The 26118-nt window shown below is 42.2% G+C and overlaps 1 protein-coding gene across 5 annotated transcripts in view; it reads right to left on the reverse strand.

The window, feature by feature from the left end:
* Nucleotides 1-26118, reverse strand: part of Fancc (FA complementation group C) — a 178368-nt gene that overhangs the window by 101859 nt on the left and 50391 nt on the right. For 4 of the 5 annotated variants that reach the window (XM_076836736.2, XM_076836733.2, XM_076836734.2 and 1 more), the window contains 3 exons: nucleotides 10515-10750; nucleotides 8059-8143; nucleotides 3738-3832 (listed from right to left, as the gene is read on the reverse strand). In XM_076836736.2, coding sequence (XP_076692851.2) covers nucleotides 3738-3832; nucleotides 8059-8143; nucleotides 10515-10750 — 416 coding nt within the window. Of the gene's footprint in view, nucleotides 1-3737; nucleotides 3833-8058; nucleotides 8144-10514; nucleotides 10751-11665; nucleotides 11734-26118 lie in introns of those variants that run through there. The other variant, XM_076836735.2, reaches the window with a different exon arrangement.

The raw sequence follows: 26118 nt of genomic DNA on the forward strand, positions 1-26118 counted from the left end.
AAGACAGTAAAGGAACATAAACACAGGTCACAGGCTAGAACCAAGAGCTGCCACACTGAGGTTTCTTCAAAAGTACCTATGTCCAACACACATAAAGAGTTTCTACAAACCAACAAGGAAAGAAATTTTAGTAGGAAAACAATTAAGAAACTTAAACAGGGATTTAACAAAATCAAAGTTCAACTTCAGGAAAAACAAACAAAAACCACGCTAGACACCAGCACATGCCCATCAGGGTAACCGGAGGCTTGGAAGTCTGACAGGATCAAGTGACAGGGAACCCTCACGTGTGGACCATAGAAATTTAAGCTGCTGCCACTACCATGGGGAAAATCAGCATGAGCCAGTAAAATTAGGATACGCACATCCCACACCCTGCCATTTCTCCTGTCTATAAAATACACGCTTCAGACACTAGATTGACCCTAATTCCCTCGAACTGGAAACAAATTCCCATCAAAGGTAGAGTGGATAAAATGTACAAATCATGTACCCAATATCATGGATGAATCTTGGCAACACGGTATTAAACAAAATAAATCATACACAGAAGAATGCACACTGTATTCCTCCATTTCTATCAAAAACAAAAAACAAAACAAACCAGACTGCATAATTCAGTGATAGAAACATAAAGCAACATAAATAAAAGTCAGGTTAGTGGTCACTACTGGGGGAAAACAAGGGAATACCAGCAGGAAGCAGGAAGCATCTAGAAGCCAGGCAAAATGTACCCAGCTCCTAGTCTGCAACAATTTGTTAAGCTTGACATTTACGCTTTGTGCATTTTTCTGCATGTTTGTTAGATTTTGTAATTTAAAAGGTTTTAAAAGAAGGAGAAAACAGAAGACTGAAGCCAGCTGGACGCTGTTCAGCACTGCCTGCTGAGAGGACTGAGGACAGAGCATAGCCCTGTGGCCCTCTGCTCATGGCACCCTACTGTTTCTTCTCATCCAGGTGAGAAACAGCAGTGGGACCCTCTTACCCAGGGAGGAAAGGCTTCCCCTAAGTTTGGCAGGCCTGGGAAACTCCACTCTGACTGTAAGAGAGCAGACTCTTTCAGGTTCAATGCTCTGTCCTTAGCTTCTATCACAGTGCCTGGCAAACAGTCTATATTCAAAAGTATGTGTTCAGTGCATTCACCAGTAAAATCAAGTTGTTCAAGAATCAAATATTGTGAAAGGTGTGAGAGAGTCCTGTGACCTTAACCAGTCTCTGTAAAAATAGCCACTCAGATCATGTTATCTGATAGCACATTCTGAGTATCAGTGAAACTCCAAAAACCTTATCAATGTGTTTCCAGAGTAACATGTAGCAACATACATCCAAGCCTCAAGCAGAATTTTTATTTCTTCTCTGTGTTAAAAAGATAACCCCAAGCTAACATTTTCAAATTTAAGAATTAATCTAGGGCAGGTGCAGTGGCGCACACCTGTAATCCCAATGGCACAAGAGACTGAGGCAGGAGGATAGAAAGTTCAAAGCCAGCCTCAGCAACTTAGGGAGGCCCTAAGCAACTCAGTGAGACTCTGTCTCTAAATAAATTAGAAAGGGGGGTGTGGGGGGATGTGGCTCTGTAGTTAAGTGCCCCTGGGTTCAATCCCTGGTACCAAAAACAAAAAAAAGGAACTGGTCTAGAATTTTTTTTTTTTAATTTTATAATGTAATAGAAGATCTATAGGAGCATAGACTTTACTTCTGCTGACCCTGCTTGAAGCACTGGGCAGGAATGGGAACTGCTGGAGGCAGGCGCTCCTGCTTCCCTCCTGTCCCTGGACTCATCCTTGGGGCTCCAAGGCTCCTCTCTGGAGCCCCTCTTCCTGTATGGGTGGTCTGGCCTCACCCAAGGCTCCCACACCATGTTCCCCATTCACCGTTCACTTCCAGCCCTTCATCAGCAGTCAGCTTCCTCTCCGAGAAGGGAACTCTCAACTCTCCTCTGCACATCTCCACCCACACCTCAGGACAGCCACTCTTAAGCTGCCAGGATCTCTTTACTGTCTCCCTTCTCTATCTCTCTCAGGCACTCATGATTTCTCAGCTTTAACTATGCATCAGCCCCCAAAGTGCTACCTTCTTGCTCTTCCAAAGAGCTGTTAGTACCCAAACCTCACATCTGGCCAAATGGTTTCTCTGTTTAAATACTCTGATGGTTTCCCTACCGCCCTTAAGATAAAATAAATACTCCTTACAGTGGTACCTGAGGTCCATCTCCCCAGCTCCATGCTTCATTGCACCCCAGAGATCCCCACCCCGGGCAGCGCTATGCACCTGCATCTAGTACCGTACCACCCTACCCCACTCCACCCCACCCCCGCCACAGGTTTGTCTCCAAGCCCCCATGTCTGGGCAAGTGTCTCCTGTGTCACCATAACACCTATACACAGCTTTACCAACCATCCAACCACACTGTCCTGGCATGATCTGGCCATCAGTGAGTTCCCTAAGGTGGCGATTGAGTGCTTTAATTTTCTCTCCCTATGCTACACTTAATTCAAGTGCCCATTAATAAGTAGACGAGTACTAAACAAGGAAAGAACAAGGATAAACATGAAGTTAGAAATTTTTAAATAGGCTAATAAAGTCATGAGCTAAATCAAGAAAGTTTACAGATTGGAAACTATTAGATGGTCTGGGTTTAGAATTTAAGGAGTCAGCCCATGCAAAATTACATATTAAATAGTCTCTAAAATATCAGACACCAATAAAAGCAACAATTAAAAAAGTAAAGCCTAAACACATGTTCTATTTTCATAGCCGTGTTTTACATCTTCCTTTTTCTCTAATTTCACTTATCAGTTCTCCTTTCCTCAGCCATTTACACAAATTCCAATTTCTTGCCCAATCCCTTTCACCTCTAGTGTTCCTTCTATTCTTCTTTGAATCCAACAGAGAAATACAAATACTGTTTTTGTCATCTCTAGTAGCAATTTTGACTGAAACGAAGGCATCGTCAAGAGTATTGAAGGTAATGACATCACCAGTCAGGCTGATAGATGAAACCGGGTGATTAGGCCGGCTGGCTGATTTCGTGATGCCAAACAGCTAATCTGAACCACATGCACACTGAGCAGAGTCCTCGGCTAAGGCAGCAGGACAGTACTGGTGGTGGGGCAGCCATGGCCAGCCCTACCACATCCCCACTTGTGCCTGCCCCTCAGAGGAAGCAGACACAGACCGGGAGCCCAGGAAGCTGCTCTAAGGGACCAGTGTGCAGACTGTGGCTTTGACAGTGTGTGCGGCAGTGGTAGAAGTACCAGGGATAGGTCGCTGAGCTTACTGGCACAGGTACCAATTATGGGAGCCAAAATAGAGACTGCTGCTCCCTGGGCACTTCTGAATTTTAGATTTACTCCAGAATAGGTTCTGAGACAGGCAGAGAAGTTGCTGAAGAGGAAATTCATAAGGATTTAAACTAGGTTGGTAGGAGAAATCATTTTTTGAAAGACAGTAATTGCTAGAAAAAAATGGTTCTTTTAGTTACCTAAAAGTGGCATTTCAAGACCACTCAGGCATCAGGTCTTGTCAGCATGGGGAGGTTCATGCTGACCCCGAGCCAATGTCTTCTGGAATTCATAATCGAGCAAAAATAGTGTCCACAGTGAAGGGTCTGCTTGAAACAGCGTCTAAAACATCACAGAACTGAATACCCCTCCCCAAAAAAGAAAGAAAAAAAATAAGGCTGTTCCTTTAAGTAATCTTATTTCAAAATAGTGCAGAATGAGATTTCCTCTTACCCGAACCCAGGAGTTAAGTCTTGATTCTGCAGAACTCTGTGGTTCTTTGTTAATCAGACAACATAAGCACCATATTACAATTTTCTGGCTTTCATCTGTAGGAAAGAAAACTAAAATTAATGGTTTTATCAAATGGGGGAAAGAAGATAAACTGTTTAAAAAATCCTTTTAAAACATCATTTAGAAAAATCTCAAAACTAGTTCACAGAGAAGGCCTCCAAGAGCTTGTGTGAAGCCTCTCCTACGGGTTTCCTCTTCTTGTGGGTTCGGGCTCACTTGGGCTTAGCTCTTGTGTGGTCAGTCCCTTTCTGTAACAGCAGCAATTTTTAAAGCCAAACAGGGCCTTAAAATATGGAAAGAACTGGAAGAAGTGGGCTTTTCTTGAGAGCGGCTTTTCATTTCATATTTCAAACCACTAGTAATTTCAGTCTTTTTAAGGCAACATAACTGCCATAGGCAAGCCAGTCAGCATTTCCAATTTAATCTCTTAATTTTCTAATTTGCCAAAATATCCTTGCTTGTTAAAAACAAATTCAACATAAAGGATTGTTTTAAAACATATTCATTTTAGTACCAAATGATTTGGAGAAAATAGAAGCTTGTTACATGCTCCTTATTCTTTAAAATTTAAAACTTCACTGAAAATGTGATGGAAATCCTGAACCTTGAAATCATACACAGAAAACCTCTATCTGATGAGCCACTTTCTTTTTCTGTTGGTGGTGATGGATTCCATTCCAGGTAGAGATTCTATAACTCAATTAAGAAACAAAAAAGAGGGGCTGGGGTTGTAGCTCAGCGATAGAGCGCTCACCCAGCATGTACAAGGTGCTGGGTTCGATCCTTACCACCATATAAAAATAAATAAAAAAATTTTAAAAGTAAAAATGAGGCCTAAAAACTGAAGGTATCAGCACCAGAGCTGGAGAAGAGTAATGGCGGACTTCACAAAGAGGCCACGGGCACCTGGGGTCAGTTCTGGGCAGGATCCCCTGCCACTTTCCTTCCCATTTTCTGTAGTCCAATAAACAGCCTTCTAAAGGCTTCTTTCATAAAGAAAAGAACACAATACTGACTGAAGGACACCACTCAGTATTTTCACCACAAAGCAAAGGGTGCTCATGGTAAATTTACCACCCACCCCCATCAACATTCATAGCTATGCCTGCCCAGTAACCAGTTCTCTGAACAAACAGATGAGGGGCTATTCTGAGGGCCGACCGTCCTTCCCCTGGCTTTTAGGAGCCCACATGAAGCACTAGTAGGCACTGGCTGGCTTGGGATCCCTTCACTTCAAGAGTCGCGTGATTTAACCTTGGCAGATGCTAGGCTCCTTCAGCTTCGTGTAGCAAGTGTGACAGACCGGTCCAGTGAGATGCAGACTCAGCAGCAGCCAGGGCCAGAGCAAAGCAATGTGTTGAACAGCATCTCCAAAGTCAGGCAGAAGCAGAGGGAGAGAGACATTGAGAAAGAGAGAGAAAGGGAATAAAAAAGACAAGGAAGACACAGAGACAAGCCATTTGGAAATGAAGACATCAAAAGAGGAGAGAGAAGACAATAATGGAGAGAGGGAGAACCCTTTTATTCAGTGATGTGCTCTGCACACAACTCCCGAGTTCTGCGGGCTGTCCAGCTCTGCCCTGGTGTCCAAGCAGAGCAGCAGCCCTGGCCCTCCCTGTTCACGGGCCTCCCCCTCCCAACCTCTGCAACTGAGCAGCTTAAACAACAGGTGCTTACTCCTCAACAGAAATAGCTGGCGTCACAGTCTTAACAGCTAGAAATAAAACATGAAGAATTTGGTTTTCATCTGGAACTTCAGTTCAAGATATAAAACATCAGGGGGTAAATGTATGCTGCATATTTCTTTTCCCACCACTCAATTTTTGAATCTCAGTTTGCACTAAGATCTACAGTCCCTGAAATGAGCCTCGGGAAGTTTCCTCTCTCTTGTAAGTGCCCCAAAGGTGCTCCAGCCCTCATCTCAGGGCCTCTGGGGAGGAGCCTGCCCAGAGAGCGCCACTGCCTGGAGCGAGTGCTCGTAGCTTCAGCAAGGACAGCAGTGGCTTGTGTCTGTGAATCACCACAGCGGAGAAAACTGGGAGCTGGTTAGCTGTGCACTTCAGTGCGTTCACTCTGGGCAGAGGGGCAGGCCCACATGCTGGACGGGAGTTTCCATGGCTCTTCTTGTTTTTGTTTTTAAGAAAGAGAAAAATTAAAAATTATACAATTGTTGAACTGAGCGTGCAGAACCACTCAACACATGGGAAACACTGTCTTTTGAGTTTAGGCTCCATAACCCCACCCCCACCCTTCCTCTCTCTCTCTCTCCCCGTCTTCCTTGTTCACAGCCCTAGCTTCTGGGCCTCACCACCTCACCCCTCCCTCTTCTATCCCAGCCTCCTGTGCCTCCTCTCTTACCTCCCCTGAGTTTATTTTTATATGGAAAATTAAACCAATTTTCTTCTAAAAAGCAATTATTAGACCCACAAAGCATCTCTCGGGAGCTGGTAACTAGAAGTCATTCAACAGCTTCTTTTCCTTTCTCCTGCCATCAGCCTCGCTCAGTGTTTTTCAAATGTCTGGTCATGCTACACAAGGGGTTATAAAATCAGTTTTGGGTCATGAATACCATTTTTTAAACAGCACAGTGAAAACTGATTCCTCATAAAAATGAGCATTCTTTCATGAATTGTCTGAGCCCATGAGGGAGCATGTATGCATGAAGCACATGTGTGTACGACTGTACATACACATGTATACAAATGCCTTTCTGGTCGAAGATGTTTGAGAGACACTGGCCTCACTACAGTACACGAACTCAGAGCAGGGAAGTGTGGCCTTGTGGGCAAACAGCACTGGCTCACTCATCTGCCAAGGCGGATCAAGAGCCAGAAGGAGGTGATGGGAGGAAGGAGAGGAAGAGGCCTGAGGAGGCAGAACAGAAGAGGGTGGGGCGGAGTCAGGGAGGCCAAGGGGCGGAGTGTGCAGTGACCCACACGTGTGTGCTCACAGGGCCACGTGTAGAAGTGTCCTCTTCCCACTAGTGCCTGGCTCTTCTAAGCACTTATGACAGGATAGACATGGGAAATTTTTCAACTCTTAAAAATATCAAAGGGGAATATTCATTTTATCTTTGGTTCTAATATTGTTACATAATTCAATTAATCTTTTATTTTAAAAATCTGAAAAGCAAATATTACGTGAGCTAATAATACAGTCAGCCCAAGGCAAGTGCTCCTTCGGGGTGCCTGCTCTGCCCCGTGCCAGGCCTTAGGAAGACAAAGAGGAGGCCACAGCTCCTGCTCTCAGAGGCATTCAGTCTTCTGGGGCATCCAACAGTGAGTAAGTGCGATACCAGAGGAAGATGCTGGGGGCCGTGGGGACACTGAGGTCCCTGCCTCACCCCAGGAAGGCTGTTTCAAAGGAGACCTAAGGAGACAAGGGAGAAGAGAAGCACAAGGAACTTATCCCAGGAGTCGCAGGCCCTGACCCCAAGGCCCCAGGCACTGTCAGTGACAGGACCTGACCACAAAGTCTGTGACTTGTTGAGGAAGAAACAGGAGATGAGGCAGGAAGCCAGAGAAGGAACACCCCCCCACACACACGTACTCAACTTTCTCAAACTGCATAAAACCAGAATGTCACCCCTATGTAAGAGCAAAGCCATGGCTAGATTCAGACTGAAGGATGATTCTACAACACGGGAAACTGTTTGTGGGTTAACAGACTATCTTGAGAAACAAAGACATTAAGTTGGTATTGTTAGTCACTTTACGTGGAGTTAAAGATGAGGTGCAGGGGGATGGGAACGGGAAAGACAGTGGAATGAATGGTCATCAGTCTCCTATGTTCATATATGAATACACGACCAGTGAAACTCCACATCACGTACAAACACAAGAATGGGAAGTTAAACTCCACGTATGCATAATATGTCAAAATACTGTCACGTATACCTAAAAAGAACAAATAATTTTTTTAAAAAAAGATGAAGTGATGAAAGTGATTACGGACAAAAATTATTGTTTCAATCACCTGTAAGTTTCTGCCCTCTGTTTCAAGGAGGCCTGTTTTCTATGGATCTGCAGGAGGGGGGGTGTGTGCACGTGTGCATGCATGTCTTCTACACAAACACACACACACACACACACACACACACAATAAAGGAAATCTTTCTGCAATACAGCAATAAATACACTTGATACATGTTCCGTGAAAACCAGAGAAATATTTATAATTAAGTCTCTGTATGTTGTTCAAGCAGAAATTAAAACTGTCATTACAAGTTTGTGTTTTGAGAAGATACAGCCTGGATCCTTACCATATGCTAAGATAAAAGGATTCTGGCAGGTTTTTGCCAACAGTTGACGGATTGTGGGGAATCTTTCCATGATCGTAGTAGGATCCTGAAAAGAAAAGTAAGCTTTGGTCAGCAAAAGGGCACCACAAAGGGAAGCGGCCTGGATGCTCCTTACTTGGTGTATTTTAGAAAAGCAGACAAAAAAGAATTAGAGAAAATCTTCAGGAAAGAATTCACGAACAGTCTAACAAGCAGTCAAGCATCCTACTAAACCGTAGTCAGGAAAGGCTCGTCTATCTGAAAATAACTTAGGCTGAATAAGAGCTTTATTTTATTTTATTTCCTAGAGTTTGAGGCCAGGGGTGCTCTACCACTGAGCTACATCCCCAGCCCTTTTTAGTTTATATTTTGAGATAGGGTCTTACTAAGTGGCTGAGGCTGGCCTTGAACTTGTGATCCTCCTACCTCAGTCTCCCAAGTCCCTGGGATTACAGGCATGTGCCACTATGCCTGGCTTGAGTAAGTTTTAAGAACTATTGGTGATTAATAACTTTATAATCCTATATCTTCATATTGCTTTTTAACTCTAGCAAAATAAGGAACGTTATTAATCCAGCTCCAGTGAGGCTATTTCAAAGAATGTTTAAAGGAACAAGAACTCTGGAATTTGTATGAAAAAAAAAAAGAAAGAAAGAAAGAAAAAAAGAGAGAGAGAAAGAAAGCAGCCAGAGCCCAAAGATACCCATCTCAGCTCATTACAATTTTGACTGCTGTATGCTAAAATGACATCATACTTAATCTAAAACAACCTAAACCTTGAGACAAACCAAATAGAAAACAGCCTAAGATTAAAAAATACACGTGCTGTTGTACAATTGGCCCTTTTCCCACTTCTTTACCTTTCATGAAAGTTCAAAAATAAGACCCAACTGAGATAATGTGCAGGTAAGCTGAAACGATAAGCATTTCCTGCTGCTGCAGCAACAAATTCCTCACGGGTGTCTCAGCACCAAGGCGGGCCCAGACTTTCTGGGACCACGTTAAGGTCAAGTTACATACATCTGACTACACAGAGTATCTGCCCTTCTGATTTCCAAAGACACGTGAACTCATATTATCAACAGAATTATTCTTCAAATTTCCTACTTGCTTCTTTGATTAATGGCAGGGAAGCATAACATGAGAACGTATATATTAGCAAATGATTTGCCTTTTCTTTTTGAAATTCACAAGTACATACAAAACAAATGATATATTTATAATAAAAAGCACGTACTGTCGTAAAATATCTATTAAATCAAAAAATATTTTGTCAAAAAGAAAACTTGACTTTTCACAAATGATTACTAACAATAGTGAAGATTTTTTCTAATATTTATTAGAAAAGATCACTTGAAGTTATTAGAAGAGACCCTACTATCTTAACAGTCAGGTCTGAGTATTAGAACAGATCTTAGTACCTCTCAGGACAGCCCACCTGAGAACAGGGCTGAGGAAAGGGTAAGCACTTTAGCGAACTCTTCAAGATGTGAAGGGCACAAAGGCTTTGAAAAAAAAATCCCATTTATTACTTGAAAACAGCATCAGAGTCTTATTTATTTAATAGCCTTCTTGGCGATACATGGGTCCCCATGTTTATAATAGCACAATTTACAATAGCCAAACTCTGGAACCAGTCTAGGTGTCTGTCAACAGATGGATGGATAAAGAAAATGTGGTAGAGATGCACAATGGAGTTTTATTCAACCATAAAGAAAAATGAAATTATTTCATTTGCAGGAAAATGGATGAAACTTGAGAACATTATGTTAAGTGAAATAAGCCAAGCTCAGAAGGTCAAGGGTTGTATATTTTCTCTCATATGTGGAAGCTAGCGAGGAAAAAGGAAAAGAAAGGTGGTGGGTGAGGCCTCATGAAAAGTGAAGGGAGATGAGTAGAGCAGAAAGCAACCAGGGAGACAGAGGAGGGGAAAGAAATGCCGGGGAATGATACTGGCCAAGTTATACTGTGAGCATGGACAAATACATAACACCACACCCACCATATGTACAACTATACTATACCAGTAAAAATATTGAGAATAAATAAAAGTAACCTGCATGGCTTGGGGTGTAGCTCAGGGGTACAGTGTTTACTTGGGTTCTATCCCCAGCATCACACACACACACAAAAAAAAATTTTAAATATGTACACACAGGCATACAGTAAAAAAGAAAACATATATATGAAAAAATAAAAACTTTCTTGGTCAGAAAGTCTCATGACAATACAGCTACCAAGAAGAAAAGACGAACATAAAAATAAATCAGAGAAGGAAACCGGCTCTTGTCTGCTGTACCATAGGAAACTCATCTTCCTAATCCTTAAGTGCATGAGGTCAGTAGAGTCTCTAACCCTGGACAGCACTGTGGCCTGGTGGCATCTGGTGGAGTCCCTGATGTCATAAAACAATTTCACTATTTTGGTCCACTACTCACCGCCTCTTTCAGGGCTTCATATATCTGTCTCAGGAATTCCTGGAACCGAGGAAGGTGAAGACAGGTGTCCTGCTGGGTCTCCAGAGTGCAGGTCTGGTCCCACTCAGAGAGTTTCTGCAGCCAGAACTGACAGTCAGACGCCAGGTCTCCAGACTCCTGGGCCATGTCAGAAAGAGGGCACGGACGTCGCTCCACCGCAGCCTGCCAGCACTGAAGGAACTGAGCACACGTGGGATCTGTAAGAAAGGGTGCAAGGACGCACTCAGAGAGCCTCTCTCACAAGTGCCTTCACGATTCACCCATGGGGAAGGGGACTCCAGAGACTGAAACTGCCCACCTTCAATGCTGGAGTCATCTCTGAATCCCTCCGAAATGTGTCACCCAGCTGTGGCCCTGATTCTTACCATCTGAACTTTTTATCATGAACAGTATCATTAGATTAGAAGTCTTATAGTTCCCATAGGCATGTGCTAATTATGTACAAAAAGCACAGCTGATAATACTTTAAATCTTCTTTTTAAGATTGGGCTATTTTTAAATGTTCTGAATATGAAGTTCCTTTGATAATTTTAATGTAATGGGAAATCAAAAACATCCATGGGTATTTAATAGTAGTCGGTGCCTAAGTAATGTTTTTGAAATTCTTATATTTTGTATGCATTTCTGGCTTCTCATTTAGGTGTGAAATAAATCTCTATGTATTACCGACTAACAGATTTTCTTCCCAGTTTCTCTATTTCTTAGAAAACATAAAAGACTCCATTCCACATGTATCAATTTAAACAATCTGCTTAACTAAAATATGCTTCACACACTTGCTCTCAATTCATTCACAAGAAAGAGCCATATTTTAATAAAATGTAATAAATTCCACTTAGTAAGCCGGTATACTTGCCTATGTGGAGAATAAATTGGAGAGGGACAAAAGGAAGCTGTGACACTCCAGGAAAGACACAAGGCTGGAATGGTGGTGGCAGTGCCATGCGGCATGCTGTTCTGCTCATGACCCCTCTCCCACAGCTTCCAGTGTTGGAAAATATAGTCTCCTGAGTCTGCCTTCCTACCCCTGAAGTTCAGGTTAGAAAGCACAGGGGGTCTGCAGGGACCACATGCTACAGGGGAGCTGGGTCAGTGGACTCCAGGGCCCCCACCTAGCCAGTGTCTCCTGATGGGAAGCAGGGTGGCCAGAAGGGAGGCTCCTTCCACAGGTGCAGCTTTCACAGACTCTTGCTCTTCCTGGGGCAGAGGTGACACTCAGGAATCTCATTTCAAGAGAGACGTCACTGGGAATGGTAAATCAATTGAGTTTAAATCCTTGGCAGCAATAATTAACAGATAAAATGCTCCTAGTCAAACACCAAAAACATCAACAAAGGAGGTTCCCATTACTAAACAGGAAAAGGAGTCAAAGTTTAAGAAGATTGCACAATTTGGCTTCAGTGAAAAAAAAAAAAAAAAAACTAGACCAAGAAGATGAAAATGGTACTTAACAGTTTATGTTTTTTGAGAAGGACCAGATGAAAAAAGAAAACACACACAAAGTGGTTTAACAATAGAGGAAACATGCCTTCTGTCAAAATGGCCCTTATGAGGCAAACATCCAGGCACTGGCCCCATCTCCTCCCATCTCTCACGGCCCCACTCCTCCAGGCCATCACGACACCTGTCAGTTCTACCTCTGAGTAAAGCCATGTGCTCTGCCTTGACTGCACCATTCCAGCCTTGTGTCTTTCCTGGAGTGTCACAGCTTCCTTTTGTCCTTCTCCAATTCATTCTCCACACAGGCAAAAACAATTCTGGCAAGTGTGCTACTGCACTGGCACACTGTTCTGCTCATGACCCCTCTGCCACAGCTTCATGGAAAGAGGTCCATGACTCCTGCTCATGTGTTCGTGTTAGGAAAGCACGAACTCCCTGCCAGAGGCTCAAGGCCCTGCAAAAGGAGGCTCTGTACCCCTCAGCCTCCCTTGCTTCTCTCCCAGCTCACTAGTCCCCCACCCTTCACTAGCACACCAAGCCTCCCCACGAGCAGGCCCTTCCACCAGCGGCTTGTACAGCTCAGCAGGCTGGCAACAAACCTTCTCTCACAGGTTGCCTTCCTAGAGTTTGAAAACGATATGCCTAGGTGTCGCTGTCCTGATATTTATCCTGCTCAGATTCATGAACTTCCTGGATCTGTGGTTTGGTGTTTAACCTCAATTGGACAAATTCGTAGTCATCACTGTTTCAAATACTTCTCCTCCTCCGTGGACTCCCATCACATGCGCACCATGTCTTTTGCTGCTGTCCCTCGTTCTTGGATGTGCTGTGGGTGGTTCTGGTTTTGTTTCATCTATCTTCGTTCTTTTTACTTTTCAGTTCGGTTTCTGTTGAGATATCACCCAGTTCACAGACCCTGTCCTCAGTCATGTCCCATCCACTAGTGAGCCCACTGAAGACTTCTTCATCTTGACCCTCAGCGTTTCCGTTTGGTTCTTTCTTTGAGCACCATTTCTGTGGCCACCTGACCATCTGTTCTTACACACTGTCCACTTCACCTATCAGAGCCCTTGCACAGTGATCACAGCTATTTCCGCTTCCCTGTCACCAGTAGAAACTGTAAATCCTTATGCAAACCTACTGGCTATATGGTAGAAGATTACGCAACTGATCATTTCTATTTATAACGACAAAACTGCAAATGTCAAAATAGAAGCTAATTGACTTATGGCTGCATATTGGTTGCATTGGATGCTATAAACATTGATATCCCTCTTAACGGTGAGATATTGGTAACCTGCAGGGACACTATAAGATTATGGGGTAGAAGCTTCAATACCTCAGATCTGCACTGCAAAAGAGGAAGACACATAGACAACATGAAAAAACAAGGGAGGAAAGTGCCCCAACAAATCAAGATACTACAACAATAGAATCTATTGAAAGTGCAGTAGATGAAATGTCATAGAAGGAGTTCAGAAGGTTCATAATTAAAATGATCTGAAAATTAAAGAATGACCTAAGTGAACAAATACAGGCAAAAATTGATTATTCTAAAAAAGAGATAAGAGAGCAAAATACAGGCAACCATTGATAACGCCATCAAAGAGATATGAGACTAAATACAGGTAGCAAAAGATAACTTCAAGAGAGAGATTCTAGAAAAAAAAAAAAAAACAGAAATCCTTGAAATGAAAAAAACAATAAACCAAATAAAAACTCAATAGGAAGCATAACCAACAGATTAGATCACTTGGAAGACAGAACCCCAGGCAATGAAGACAAAATATACAATCTTGAAAATAAAGTTGACCACACAGTGAAGATGGTGAGAAACCATAAACAGAACGTCCAAGAATTATGGGATAACATCAAAAGACCAGATCTAAGATTTATGGAGATAGAAGAAGGCACAGAGATTCAAACCATAGGAATGCACAATCTCTTCAATGAAATAATATCAGGAAATTTCCTAAACATAAAGAAGGAATTGGAAAATCAAGTACAAGAGACTTACAGGACACCAAATGTACAAAATTACAACATATCCACACCCAGAAAAACATACACCAAGCTCTGAAAGAAAATGGATGCCAACCAAGAATCTTATATCCAGCGAAATTAAGCTTGAGATATGAAAACCTTCCATGGTAAACAAAAGTCAAAAGGATTTACAGCAAGAAAGCCTGCACTACAGAACATTCTTGGCAAAATATTCCATGAGGAGGAAATGAAAAACAACAACGAAAATCTACGAAGGGACGAACTACACTAAAGGAAAGGCTAATCAAAGGAGAAAACAAGTCAAGTTAAAAACCAAAAATAGGGCTGGGGCTGGGGCTCAGTGGTAGAGCACCTGCCTAGCACTTGTAAAGCACTGGGTTCGATCCTCAGCACCACATAAAATAAATAAATAAAGGTATTGTGTCCATCTACAAGTAAAACAATATTTAAAAAACAAAAAATAAACCTAATGACCAGGAATACAAACCATGCCTCAATAATAACCAAGAAGGTCAATGGCCTAAACTCTCCAATTAAAAGTCATAGACTGACAGACTAGATTTTTTAAAAAGACCTAACAATATGCTACCTTCAAGAGACTCATCTCACAGGAAAAGACATCCACAAACTAAAGGTGAAAGGATGGGGGAAAAAAAATTAGTGAAAATGGATAAAGAAGGTCATTTCATACTGCTTAAGGGAATCACACATCAACAAGACATAACAGTCATAAATATCTATTTCCCAAACAAAGGGGCATCTACGTATATCAACTTCAAAAATTAAACAGACCATAACACAATAATACTGGGTGACTTTAACACACTTCTGTCACCACTGGATAGATTATACAAAGAAAAACTTTATAAAAACTGCAGAACAATCAATAAGTTAGACTTAACAGATGTATATTGAGTATATTATCCATCAACAAGCGAATACACTTTCTTCTCAGCAGCACAGGGATCCTTCTCTAAAATAAACCATATATTATGCCACAAAGCAACTTCAGCAAATACAAAAAAATAGAGATACTACCCTGTATTTAATCAGATCATAATGGAATGAAATTAGAAATCAATGATAAAATAAAAAAAAAAATAGATGCTACTCCAACACCTGGAGACTAAACAACACTCTGTTGAATGAGAATGGGTAGCAGAAGACATCAAGGAGAAGATAAAAAAAATTCTTAGAGGTAAATGAGAACACTGATACAATATATCAAAATCTCTGGGACACTATGACGGCAGTACTAAGAGAAAAGTTCTTTGCTTTGAGCTCATTCATTAAAAGAATAAAAAGTCAAGAAATAAATGACCTAACATTTCATCTCAAGGCCCTTGAAAGAGAACAAATCAACATCAAAAGTAGTAGAAGACAGGAAATAATTAAAGTCAGAGCTGAAATCAATGAAATTGAAACAAAAGGAAACAATTGACTAAACAAAAAGTTGGTTCTTTGAAAAAATAAATAAAATTGATACACCCTTAGCCACACTAACCAAAAGGAGAAAGAAAACTCAAATTATTAAAATTTGTGATAAAAAAGGAATTATCACGGCAGACACTACTGATATAGAAGATAATTAAAAATTATACTCCAATAAAACAGAAAATCTCGATGACCTCAACAAATTTCTAAAAACATTATGATCTACCCAATCTGAAGGAGGACATACACAATTTAAATAGATCAAGTTCAAGCAAGGAAATAGAAGACCAGCAAAAGCCTACCAACCAAGAAAAGCCCAGAACCAGATGGTTTTTCAGCAGAGTTCTACAAGACCTACAAAGAAGAATTAATACTAATACTCCTCAATTATTTCATGAAACAGAAAAGGAGAGAACCTTTCCAAACTCATTCTATGAGGCTAGCATCATCCTGATACCAAAATCAGACAAAGACACATCAAGGAAAAAACATTAGACCATTATCCCCGATGAACACAGACACAAAAATTCTCAATAAAATCCTGACAAATCACATACAAAAACATATTAAAAAGATAGTGCACCATGATCAAGTGGGGTTCATTCCAGGGATGTAAGTTTGGTTCAACATACAGAAATCAATAAACATAATCCATCACATCAATAGACTTAAAGATAAGAATCATATGATTATATCAATTGATGCAGAGAAAGCCTTTGACAAAATACAACACACCTTTCATGTTCAAAACACTAGAAAAACTAGGGATAGTAGGATCATACCTCAACATTACAAAAGCTATCTATGCTAAACCCAAGGCCAACATCATCCTAAATGGAGAAAAACTGGAAGCATTCCCTCTAAAAACTGGAACAAGTCAAGGATGCCCTCTTTTACCACTTCTATTCAACATAGTCCTTGAAACTCTAGCCAGAGCAATTAGACAGATGAAAGAAATTAAAGGGATACGAATCAGAAAAGAAGAACTCAAACCATCGTTATTTGCTGACAACATGATTCTATACTTAGAGGATCCAAAAAATTCCAACAGAAAACCTCTAGAATTAATAAATGAATTCAGCAAAGTAGCAGGATATAAAATCAATACACATAAATCAAATGCATTTCTATACATCAGTAATGAATCCTCTGAAAGAGAAATTAGAAAAACTATTCCATTCACAATATCCTCAATAAAATAAATAAAATACTTGGGAATCAATCTAACAAGAGAGATGAAAGACTACAGAGCACTAAAGAAAGGATTGAAGAAGACCTTAGAAGGTGGTAAAATCTCCCATGCTCTTGGATAGGCAGAATGAATACTATCAAAATAGCCATACTGCCTAAAGTGCTATACAGATTCAATGAGATTCCAGTTAAAATCCCATCATCATTCCTTATAGAAATAGAAAAAGCAATTATGAAATTCATTTGGAAAAATAAGAGACCCAGAATAGTCAAAGCAATACTTAGAAGAGTGAGTAAGCCTCACAATACCAGATCTTAAGCTATAGTAACAAAAACAGCATGGTATCAGCACCAGAGTAGACATGTAGACCAATGGTACAGAATAGATGACACAGAGACAAACCCACACAAATACAGTTATGTAAATAAACACAGGTGCCAAAAAACATACATTGGAAAAAAGATAGCCTCTTCAACAAATGGTGCTAAGAAAACTGGAAATCCATATGCAGCAAAATGAAACTAAACCTCTATCTCTCACCATGCATAAAACTCTAGAACCTAAAGTGGATCAAGGACCTAGGAATTAGACCAGAGACCCTGTGGCTTATAGAGGAAAAAAAGTAGGCCCAAATCTTCATCATGTGGGATTAGGCCCCGACTTCCTTAGCAAGACTCCTAAAGCACAAGAAATAAAATCAAGAATCAATAAAAGGGATGTATTCAGACAAAAGAACTTCTTTTGGCAAAAGAAACAATAAATGAGGGAGAGAGAGAGCCTACATCTTGGGAGCAAATTTTTACCACTCGCACATCAAACAGAGCACTAATCTCCAGGGTATATAAAGAACTCAAAAAGGTAAACACACACACACACACACACACACACACACACACACACACAAATAGCTCAATTAATAAATGGGCCAAGGACCAGAACAGATACTTCTTCAATCAACAAATATATATATAAAAAAAAATGTTCAGCATCTCTAGCAATTAGAGAAATGCAAATCAAAACTACTCTAAGATTTTATCTCACTCTAGTCAGAATGGCAGCTATTAAGAATACAAACAACAATAAGTGTTGACGAGGATGTGGGGGAAAAGGGTACACTCATACATTGCTCGTGGGATTGTAAAATGGTGCAGACAATCTGGAAAGTAGTATGGAAATTCCTTGGAAAACTTGGAATGGAACCACCATTTGATCCAGCTACTGCACTCCTCTGTCTGTATATACCCAAAGGACTTAAAACAGCATACTACAGGGATACAGTCACATAAATGTTTATAGCAGCACAATTCACAATCACTAAACTGTGGAACCAACCTAGGTGCCCTTTAATAGATGAATGGATTAAAAAATGTGGCATATATACACAGTGGAATATTATTCAGCAATAAAAGAGAATAAAATCATGGCATTTGCAGGTAAATGGATGAAATTGGAGAATACGATGCTAAGTGAAGTTAGCCAATCCCCCCCAAAAAATGCCAAATGTTTTCTCTGATAAAAGGAGGCTGATTCATAGTGGAAATGAGGAGAAATTCATGTTAGGAGGGGGAGCATGGGAGGATTAGATTAACTCTAAATAGGAGAAAGGGGTGGGAGGGGAAAGGAGAGGGCATGGGGGTAAAAAATATGGTGGAACGAGATGGATATCATTACCCTCAGTATTTGTATGAAGATATGAATGGTGTGAATATACTTTGTATACAACTAGAGATATTAAAAATTGTGCTCTATATGTGTAATATGAGTTATAATGCATTCTGCTGTCGTACATACAAATTAGAATTAAAAAATTAATTAATTGATTTTTAAAAAAAAAGAAACACATTGAGGCCAAAAAACTTACCCTCAAAGCAATAAAAGGAAAAAGGGTCGGCCTAAAACTGTACACCCAGTTGCCACACTCTTCAAGAACAAAAGTGAAATACAGCCTTCTTGACACACTGAAACAGAAAGCATTTTCCATCAGTGCACCTGCCACAAAGGATGCTCTTCAGGCAGATGGGAAATGATCCAGGTGCAAGTCCAGAGCTAGGAAAAGGAGGTCAAACCAGCAAAGATGGTAGATAAGTGTGGAAAACCAACTAATGCTCAAGATGTACAAAAAATAATAATGGCACTTTGGGGTTTTAAGTAAATGCAGAAATTAAAAGATATAAATACAATACTTCAGAATGGTAGAGTGAAGAATTCTAAGGTCCCTGCATTGTGTTAACATTGGGCTTTAATAATTCCAGAATGCTACTGTAATTTTTAGGGCATCTATTAACAGAATCATAAGACACCCTATTATATCCAAATTTTCAAAGTTAAAAAAAAAAAAACTGTAAAAAAAAAAAAAAAAAAAACCCACTAACTCCCGCCCCAAAGGGCAAGACAGTAGAGAAGAAGAAGGTAGAACAGATAAGACAATGGACAGCATGTGGTCAGGTGCGAGCCATCTCAGTGGCAGAGGAAAGACTCAGCATGTGCTAGCCCTGGCTTCAGTGCCAACACCAAGAAGATAAATAATAAACAAGCACATGGTCAGACGGTGGGTTTAAACTCAAATATATTAGTAATTATCCTATATGCCAGTGGATTAAACCAACGGACCAAATCTCCAAATCAAAACCCAATGTTACCAGTTTTTAGTTTTTTTAAAAAAAACTATATACTGATAAAAAAGATATATCTCAACCATACAGGTGTGGGAACACAGAGAGGCTAAAAGAAGGACAGAAGAAATGCCGCTTACACACACCAAGGGAATTAAATAAGTAAACAGTCCTGAACAGACTTTGAAGCAACAACCGTGAGAGGCAAAAAGGGATCATTTCACATGATGGTAGGTCCAGTTCACCAGGAGACGTGATGTGCCAACCTGAGCACTGGAGACCCTAAGGCATGGACACAAGCCCCAATCAGGCACAGTGGACTAGTGATTACCCTGCAAAGACCAACGAGCCTTTGGGGGACGGAGGAGCGGCGCTGGGGCATTGGCAAGCTCACTGGCATCTGAGCCGGGTTGTGTGCTTTTCAAGATGTGTTACTTTCCACAGCTGAAAAATATTTTTAAATACTCCTAGATGCATATTTACCACAGTCACATCATCCCCGGGGTAAGGAAAAAAAGAAACAAATATTACAGGTTATCAGTGCTAATCAAGAGAAAAAGCACTTGATGGATATAACAGGCAGTTTTAAATTGCTGAAACAGTACATAGATTCTACTTCTTGCCTGAGTTGTTTGAAAAATATTAAATCCACAAGAATTCATGAGGCAGGAAGGAATAAGGCAGTTCCCTGCTCAAGCCCAAACAGCGAGGCAGTTTCCGGGCAGCTCCTCATTGTAAAATGAGGTGACTGAGTCTTCAGGGTTCCAGTAATTTCAACTTTTTCATGAAAGCATTAATATTTTTATCCTAATTAACCTGCTAGTCTATGATATAACTGAGAGCTAACCATGCATTTTTTGGTCAATACCAAAATCCTTTTATAGCACCCCAAACATAAATCCTTGACTTTCATAGATTCCGTCTAGTGTTTATGCCCAAATTAACTTCATTATGAGCGCCTAGAGAAATATTATTTAGCATCTTTCATTTAAGAAATAAAAGAAAGATGGAAGTTCAGTAACATTCCCTTAAAACTTAGGGAATGTTTCTGCACACACACTCTGTATGCTCCTGTCGGGAAAGCAAGCGCATGGAAAGTCAGGAGGAAATCCACATTTTCCATTGCTTGAGTAGTTTCTTTCTTAGCAATTTACCCAGTCCCTAAGGAATCAAAACAGACCATGATTTCACCTTCTCCACACATGCAGACTAAAAACAACAGAAGTCCTTGGTCCCTAGGATTTATTTCTGGCCTTCAGAAGTTTCTATGCAGAAAGCAAAGTCCTGTGAGTAGAGAGATGCAGATGCCAGAGTGGAAACAGGGGACAGGGAAGGGTCCTCATCTGCTTGCTCATGTTCCTATTTCCTGCAGGGTCAGAGGGGTCCTGCAGGAGCAGGGGGTGCAAGGGGGAGACACAGTGGCGGAAACCTGCGGAGGCCTCGTTCCCTGAGGCTCCCGCTGAGGATCACCATTTGCCCTCCTCCACTCACTTATAATGCCTCACACGTGAATTAGCTGCTGGCTAGTAGTATCTTCTAAACAGGGATCCCATGGTGCAAAGATACACCATTATTCACAGGGCCACCAAGATAACATGGTGGCCAAGCATGGTTCCAAGTACAGCAGGCGGCAGAGCAAAGGTTCTCAGGACAAAAAGCTTCCTGACTGTGGGGATTTCTGGCCTTCAGGAGAATGTATTCTGACAGGCCATGCAGGATAAGCGGCACAGGAGTGTGGGCTTCGGCAAACACGGGCACTGGGGAGAGGAGGCAATCAAGTGTGGGGACACTGGAGCAGTGCTGAGAAGGCCGCCAGCCAGCAAGACAGCCGGGCGGGAGGCTGGGCAGGGCACCCAGTCACTAACAACCAGCAGCTTGCAACTGTAGTGTCTCCACGTACTGTTTAAAAATGGATATAAATTAAAGCAAACAAACCATTTCCCTACACCTAGAACCCAAGAAGTGTGAGTGGCTGGAAGAGGACAGCCCTAACGGGGTTCTCTGTTACCCTCAGAAAGCCAGGTGGCTTGCTAGGAGCCAGGATCTGAATGACCACCTGAACCTGCAGCTGCCAGACTTCAGGGGGGACCCCCAGGCCCAGGGGGCAGCCCTGCCACACAGACGGGGAATGCCAGGAGACAGCACCCCACCCCTCGTTTAACACACAGGATATTAATTATTGCCCTCTCTTAATTAATGATTTTTTTCAGCATGGAAAAATCCATTCTATAGTTTAACCTGAAAAATATGTTCTATAATTTAATTTTCAGGTCTGCCACTCGAATCTCTGTGGAAAGACACTTCCATATCTCCAATGGCTGTCCCATCTAGAGAATTCTTAGAACTCAAGGCTTTCTGAAAAGTCTACCAATGGTCCTTACTCAACTGATGAAATGAGAAAACCTAGTACTTTAAAAGTCCTGTCAAAGATCACTACTATACAGAGATGCTAAAGAAAGATACTTTTAAAAGTTGTTTAGTCTTGATCACTACTGTTTTCTTCCATGGCAAACAGAAACCAAGGGAGGAATGGCCAGGGCAACACCCTGATCATGGGGAGAATTTCTAAGCCAGCTACCAGAGGCTAATCCTGAGGGCCAACGTCATGACCACACCTTCTAGACCACTGCAGTAGTAAATATCTAGGATGGCAACTGCGACTGGAACAGCAACAAGGAAGAGCAGGCATTTAAGCTTTTTTGTTTAAAACATATATATGAATGATTAGTATCCAGAAGTATAAAGAACTCCTATAATTCAACAAAAACCAAACATATTTTCAAAAGTGGGCAAAGGATTTGAATAAATGCTCCTCACATGAAAAAACCCCAGCAATCACTAGGGATGCAAACAGAAACCTTGATGGCATATTACTGCACACCCAGGGATGGCTATTATCAAAAATAGTGTTGGCGAGGCTGGGGGAAACCAGGTCCCTTGCCCACTGCTGGTGGGAATGCAGAACAGCGCGGCCACTGTGGAGAACGTAAGGCTCCTCAAAGAACTCACAGAATCACCCAGGATCCGGCTGTGCCAGTCCCGGGTGTACAAGGCAGAACTGAAAGCAAGAGCCGGAGGAGAGATCTGAACGCCAGCACTCACAGCAGCACTGCTCACGAGAGCCGAAAGGGGGACCGACTCAAGCGTCCATCAGTAGTCAGAGGATAAACCAATGCCGCCTCCGATGCAATACCATCCAGTCTTCTAAAGGAACGCCATCCTGACACACACAAATAAACCCTGAGAGCATCGGGCCAGGGGAAGTCGCTGGGCACTGAGGGCAGAACTGCATGAGTCCACTGAGATGAGGAACCTGGACTAGCCACAGGCCAAGTGAGGCAGGAGATGTGGGGAGGGACTGACGGAGAGCCAGTGCCCACAGGGCTTGGAGGTTCAGTCCGTGTTGATGGAAGAGTTCTACAGCTGGGGTGGTGGTGACAGGACACAAGGTGAACGTAATGAATGTCTCTGAGTTCACCTTAAAGAGGTTAACATGGCTCATCTGCGCATCATTTGTATTTGACCAGACACACAGAGGAGTGGCTCTGGTCATGGCCCTGCCACGGCAGGGTCTGGGCTGCCCTCCTCTGGCCATGCTCACCTCTCGGGCCCCTCAGAACAGTGCTGCACACATTACCAGGTGCTGGAACAGCAGCTGAAGCCCCATGCTGCTTCTCTGACAAGAGAATCCATTCGGTTCCAGAATCTCCTTGCCACAGGTATTAGGGGAAGCTAGAACCTCTCCCAATGCCAGTGGTGACTCTTGGTTCATGCAGATTTTAAATGTTCTCAGGTTCTTTTATACTTTATTGAGGACTCAAAAGCTTTTGTTTATATGGGTTATACTTATTGAGATTCATCACAACAGAAATTAAAACCAAGAAAATTGTAGAGCCCAAGAATTCACAAGGACATGCCCATTAGCTGGCAAAGTGATGGCACGTGTATCACACAACCCCCAGCAGCTCTGGGCACAGCAGTGAGGGCAAGAGTGGAAGAGGGAAACTGTCCTCAGCGCTGTGCGAAAACCACCTGTCCCAGCAAGCCTCCTGCCAGGGTCTCAGGACACCAGGTCCCCAGCCTCCATTTGGAAAGAGTTGGTGCAGACAGGTCAAGGGGCTCCTGTCTGCCCTCCCATGGCCTGCAGGGATGGGGGGGTCACGCAGCTCGAGACCACCAGAACTCAACTCCAGCTACGGGGTTTCTGAGAGAATTTCCCTCAGCTTAAAAAGCTCATTTTTCCCCATTTTATATATGGTAGTCTTTGTGGGACACCAAGAGAGGAAGACCCAGGAGTAAGGAAGCCTGAGAGGACTGGTCAGCGGCCTGTGAATGGCACACGGGAGATGGCCCTGTGTCCTCATGAGGCAGTTTAGGAGATGACTCCAGCTGTGGGGTCCCTCCTGGGCAGCCACCTGTCATTGGCTTCCTGCTACTTGTAGTCACACACATGCTACCTGACATGTCTCCCTGGAACTTAGTTCTCTGAGCACATTTTTAAAACCATGCACACACACACAGCACCTGGCACATAGTAGGAGCTTGTTAAATGTGCACTGAACAAAAATGTGAAAAAAATAATAATTAAACAAATCCACGAAGGCTGTTGTGGAGGACAGATACAGATGGACAAGACTCAGGCTGACTTCCTGCTGACAGAAGCCCGTGCAGCTCGCAGACTGTCAACATTTAAAACAAAGCTCATCGAAAATGGCTGCATATGGCGTTGGTCCAGGGGACCAATAGAGCTCAAGTGAGTTCCTTGTGGTCTGATACCCCTATGCCAGAAGTCTGCGCAGCAGGCCTACACAGGCCACAGAAGGACACCACCTTCTCCAAGGAACTTCCTCACAAAGAGCACTATTTTTTTTCCCATTTTTCTTAGGGACAACTAAAGACCTTTCTCTCATGAAATAAGCACCAAACAAGAGATCTGTGGCCAAAATGCTAAAAACATGTTCAAGGAAGAAGAAAAGGGGACAAATCAAATGCCTACCTCCCCATCAACACCATCAACTGGGGCCACAACAGGCTTGTAAGAAAACATTGACACACCCTAAAACCTGATGGAATGTAAAGTGAAGACATTATGTTCAACTACACTCAGCCTCCAGGACAGTCCTCCCTCCTGTGCAGGGAGCTGACAGCAGAGTGTCTGACTCACTGAAGGGGATGTCACTTTGCTTCATTATTGTAAAGAAAATCTGTCAAGGCACCCTGGGTTTGTGGCCCCACCCCTGGGAACAGGATGGAGCCCAGAGCCACACCCATGTGCCGGGAGTGCTGGTGGATTTGTTCTTTCTTTGTTCTTATTTTGAGATACGGTCTTGCTAAGTTGCTCAGGTTAGTCTCAAGCTTCTGGTGACCTTCCTGCCTCAACTTCCCAAGACGCTGGGATTAGAGGCGTGCGGAGGCACTGGAGGAAAGAAACACCAGGTGCTGCAGAGAGCCTGGAGAAGGGACACCAGCGCAGCCTGGAAGTGCCAGATGCATAGACAGAAGTCTAGGTGCTGACCTCAGCAGGGGCACAGTACATGAGCAGGGAGAGCCAGGCAGAAACACCCCCATCAAACAGGACGCTCCCTGCACTGCACTGGACCATCTGATGTGTGCTTCCCAACACTGAAATAAAAGCCTCACGAACTCCCAGCACAATCTAACACCACTTCAGCCACTTTTATTCTATAAGTTAAATATATTTTTAATATGTATTTTTTAGGTGTAGACGGACACAACACAATGCCTTTATTTTTATGTGGTGCTAAGGATCAAACCCGGGTCCTACCCGTGCTAGGCGAGCGCTCTACCGCTGAGCCACAATCCCAGCCCCTCTATAAGTTAAAAATTAACAAATATAAAACAGTAAAACTCTATGCTCGTAACCATTATACAACTACAAAATAAAAACCTTACAAATTTTAGAGACTGCAAACTGGTAGCAATATATCAAATTAACAAAACCTAACAGCAATTCTACAAAATAAAATAAAAAATTGAAATTGACAAAATCGGGGCTGGGAATGTGGCTCAAGCGGTAGCGCGCTCGCCTGGCATGCGTGCGGCCCGGGTTCGATCCTCAGCACCACATACAAAACAAAGATGTTGTGTCCGCCGATAACTAAAAAATAAATATGAAAAACTCTCTCTCCCTCTCCTCTCTCTTTAAAAAAAAAAAGCAAGTTGCTAAAAAAAAAAAAAAGAGAGAGAGAGAAAAAAAAAAAGAAATTGACAAAATCAAGTCAATGTGATTGATGATGCACCAAAACTCACTCTGCAGGGCAGGCAGGCTGTGTGGGGTCTCTGGCTACCGCAGACATCGCCCTCCTCCTTCTTGAGCGGCTGTGAACCAGGAGTCTCCACTGAGCTCAGACACATTCTGTGCATTTTCAGCCCTGCTCTTTCCTAAGACCCCCTATATCTAAGATAGTGCTTCTTGGCACCAGACAAACACAACTGCAGGCAGGGAAATATTCAGACACTATTGGGTTAGAATTGCAGGCAATTAGGTATTTTGAAACATAATTTTTTTAAAACAAAAATTACCTTTAAAAGGAAAAATAGAAGGTGAAATCCTTGTAGAGAACCACAGCATCGTAATAAATCCCACCTGCTTAATCCCTCTCATCTTTTGGGGCCTGCAAGCCTCTAAAGGAGTTTAAATAACTGTATGTTGTGGGCCACTGAACTCAAACAAAAAAGCATTCTTGTGGTTCACTTATAGTACTATGTAAAACCAAATGTCTAACTTTATTTCCTATAAAATCTCAGGCCACATGATTTCCAGTTAAGATGACACAATAAATTCCCTCTTTGATGGATTCTCTCTGCTCCAGATACACAGCAACCAGAGGGCTGCTCTATAAAAAGATGCAAGCCATCTCAA

This window comes from Callospermophilus lateralis, chromosome 17 (genome assembly GCF_048772815.1).
Source record: "Callospermophilus lateralis isolate mCalLat2 chromosome 17, mCalLat2.hap1, whole genome shotgun sequence".
NCBI classification, from domain to species: domain Eukaryota; kingdom Metazoa; phylum Chordata; class Mammalia; order Rodentia; family Sciuridae; genus Callospermophilus; species Callospermophilus lateralis.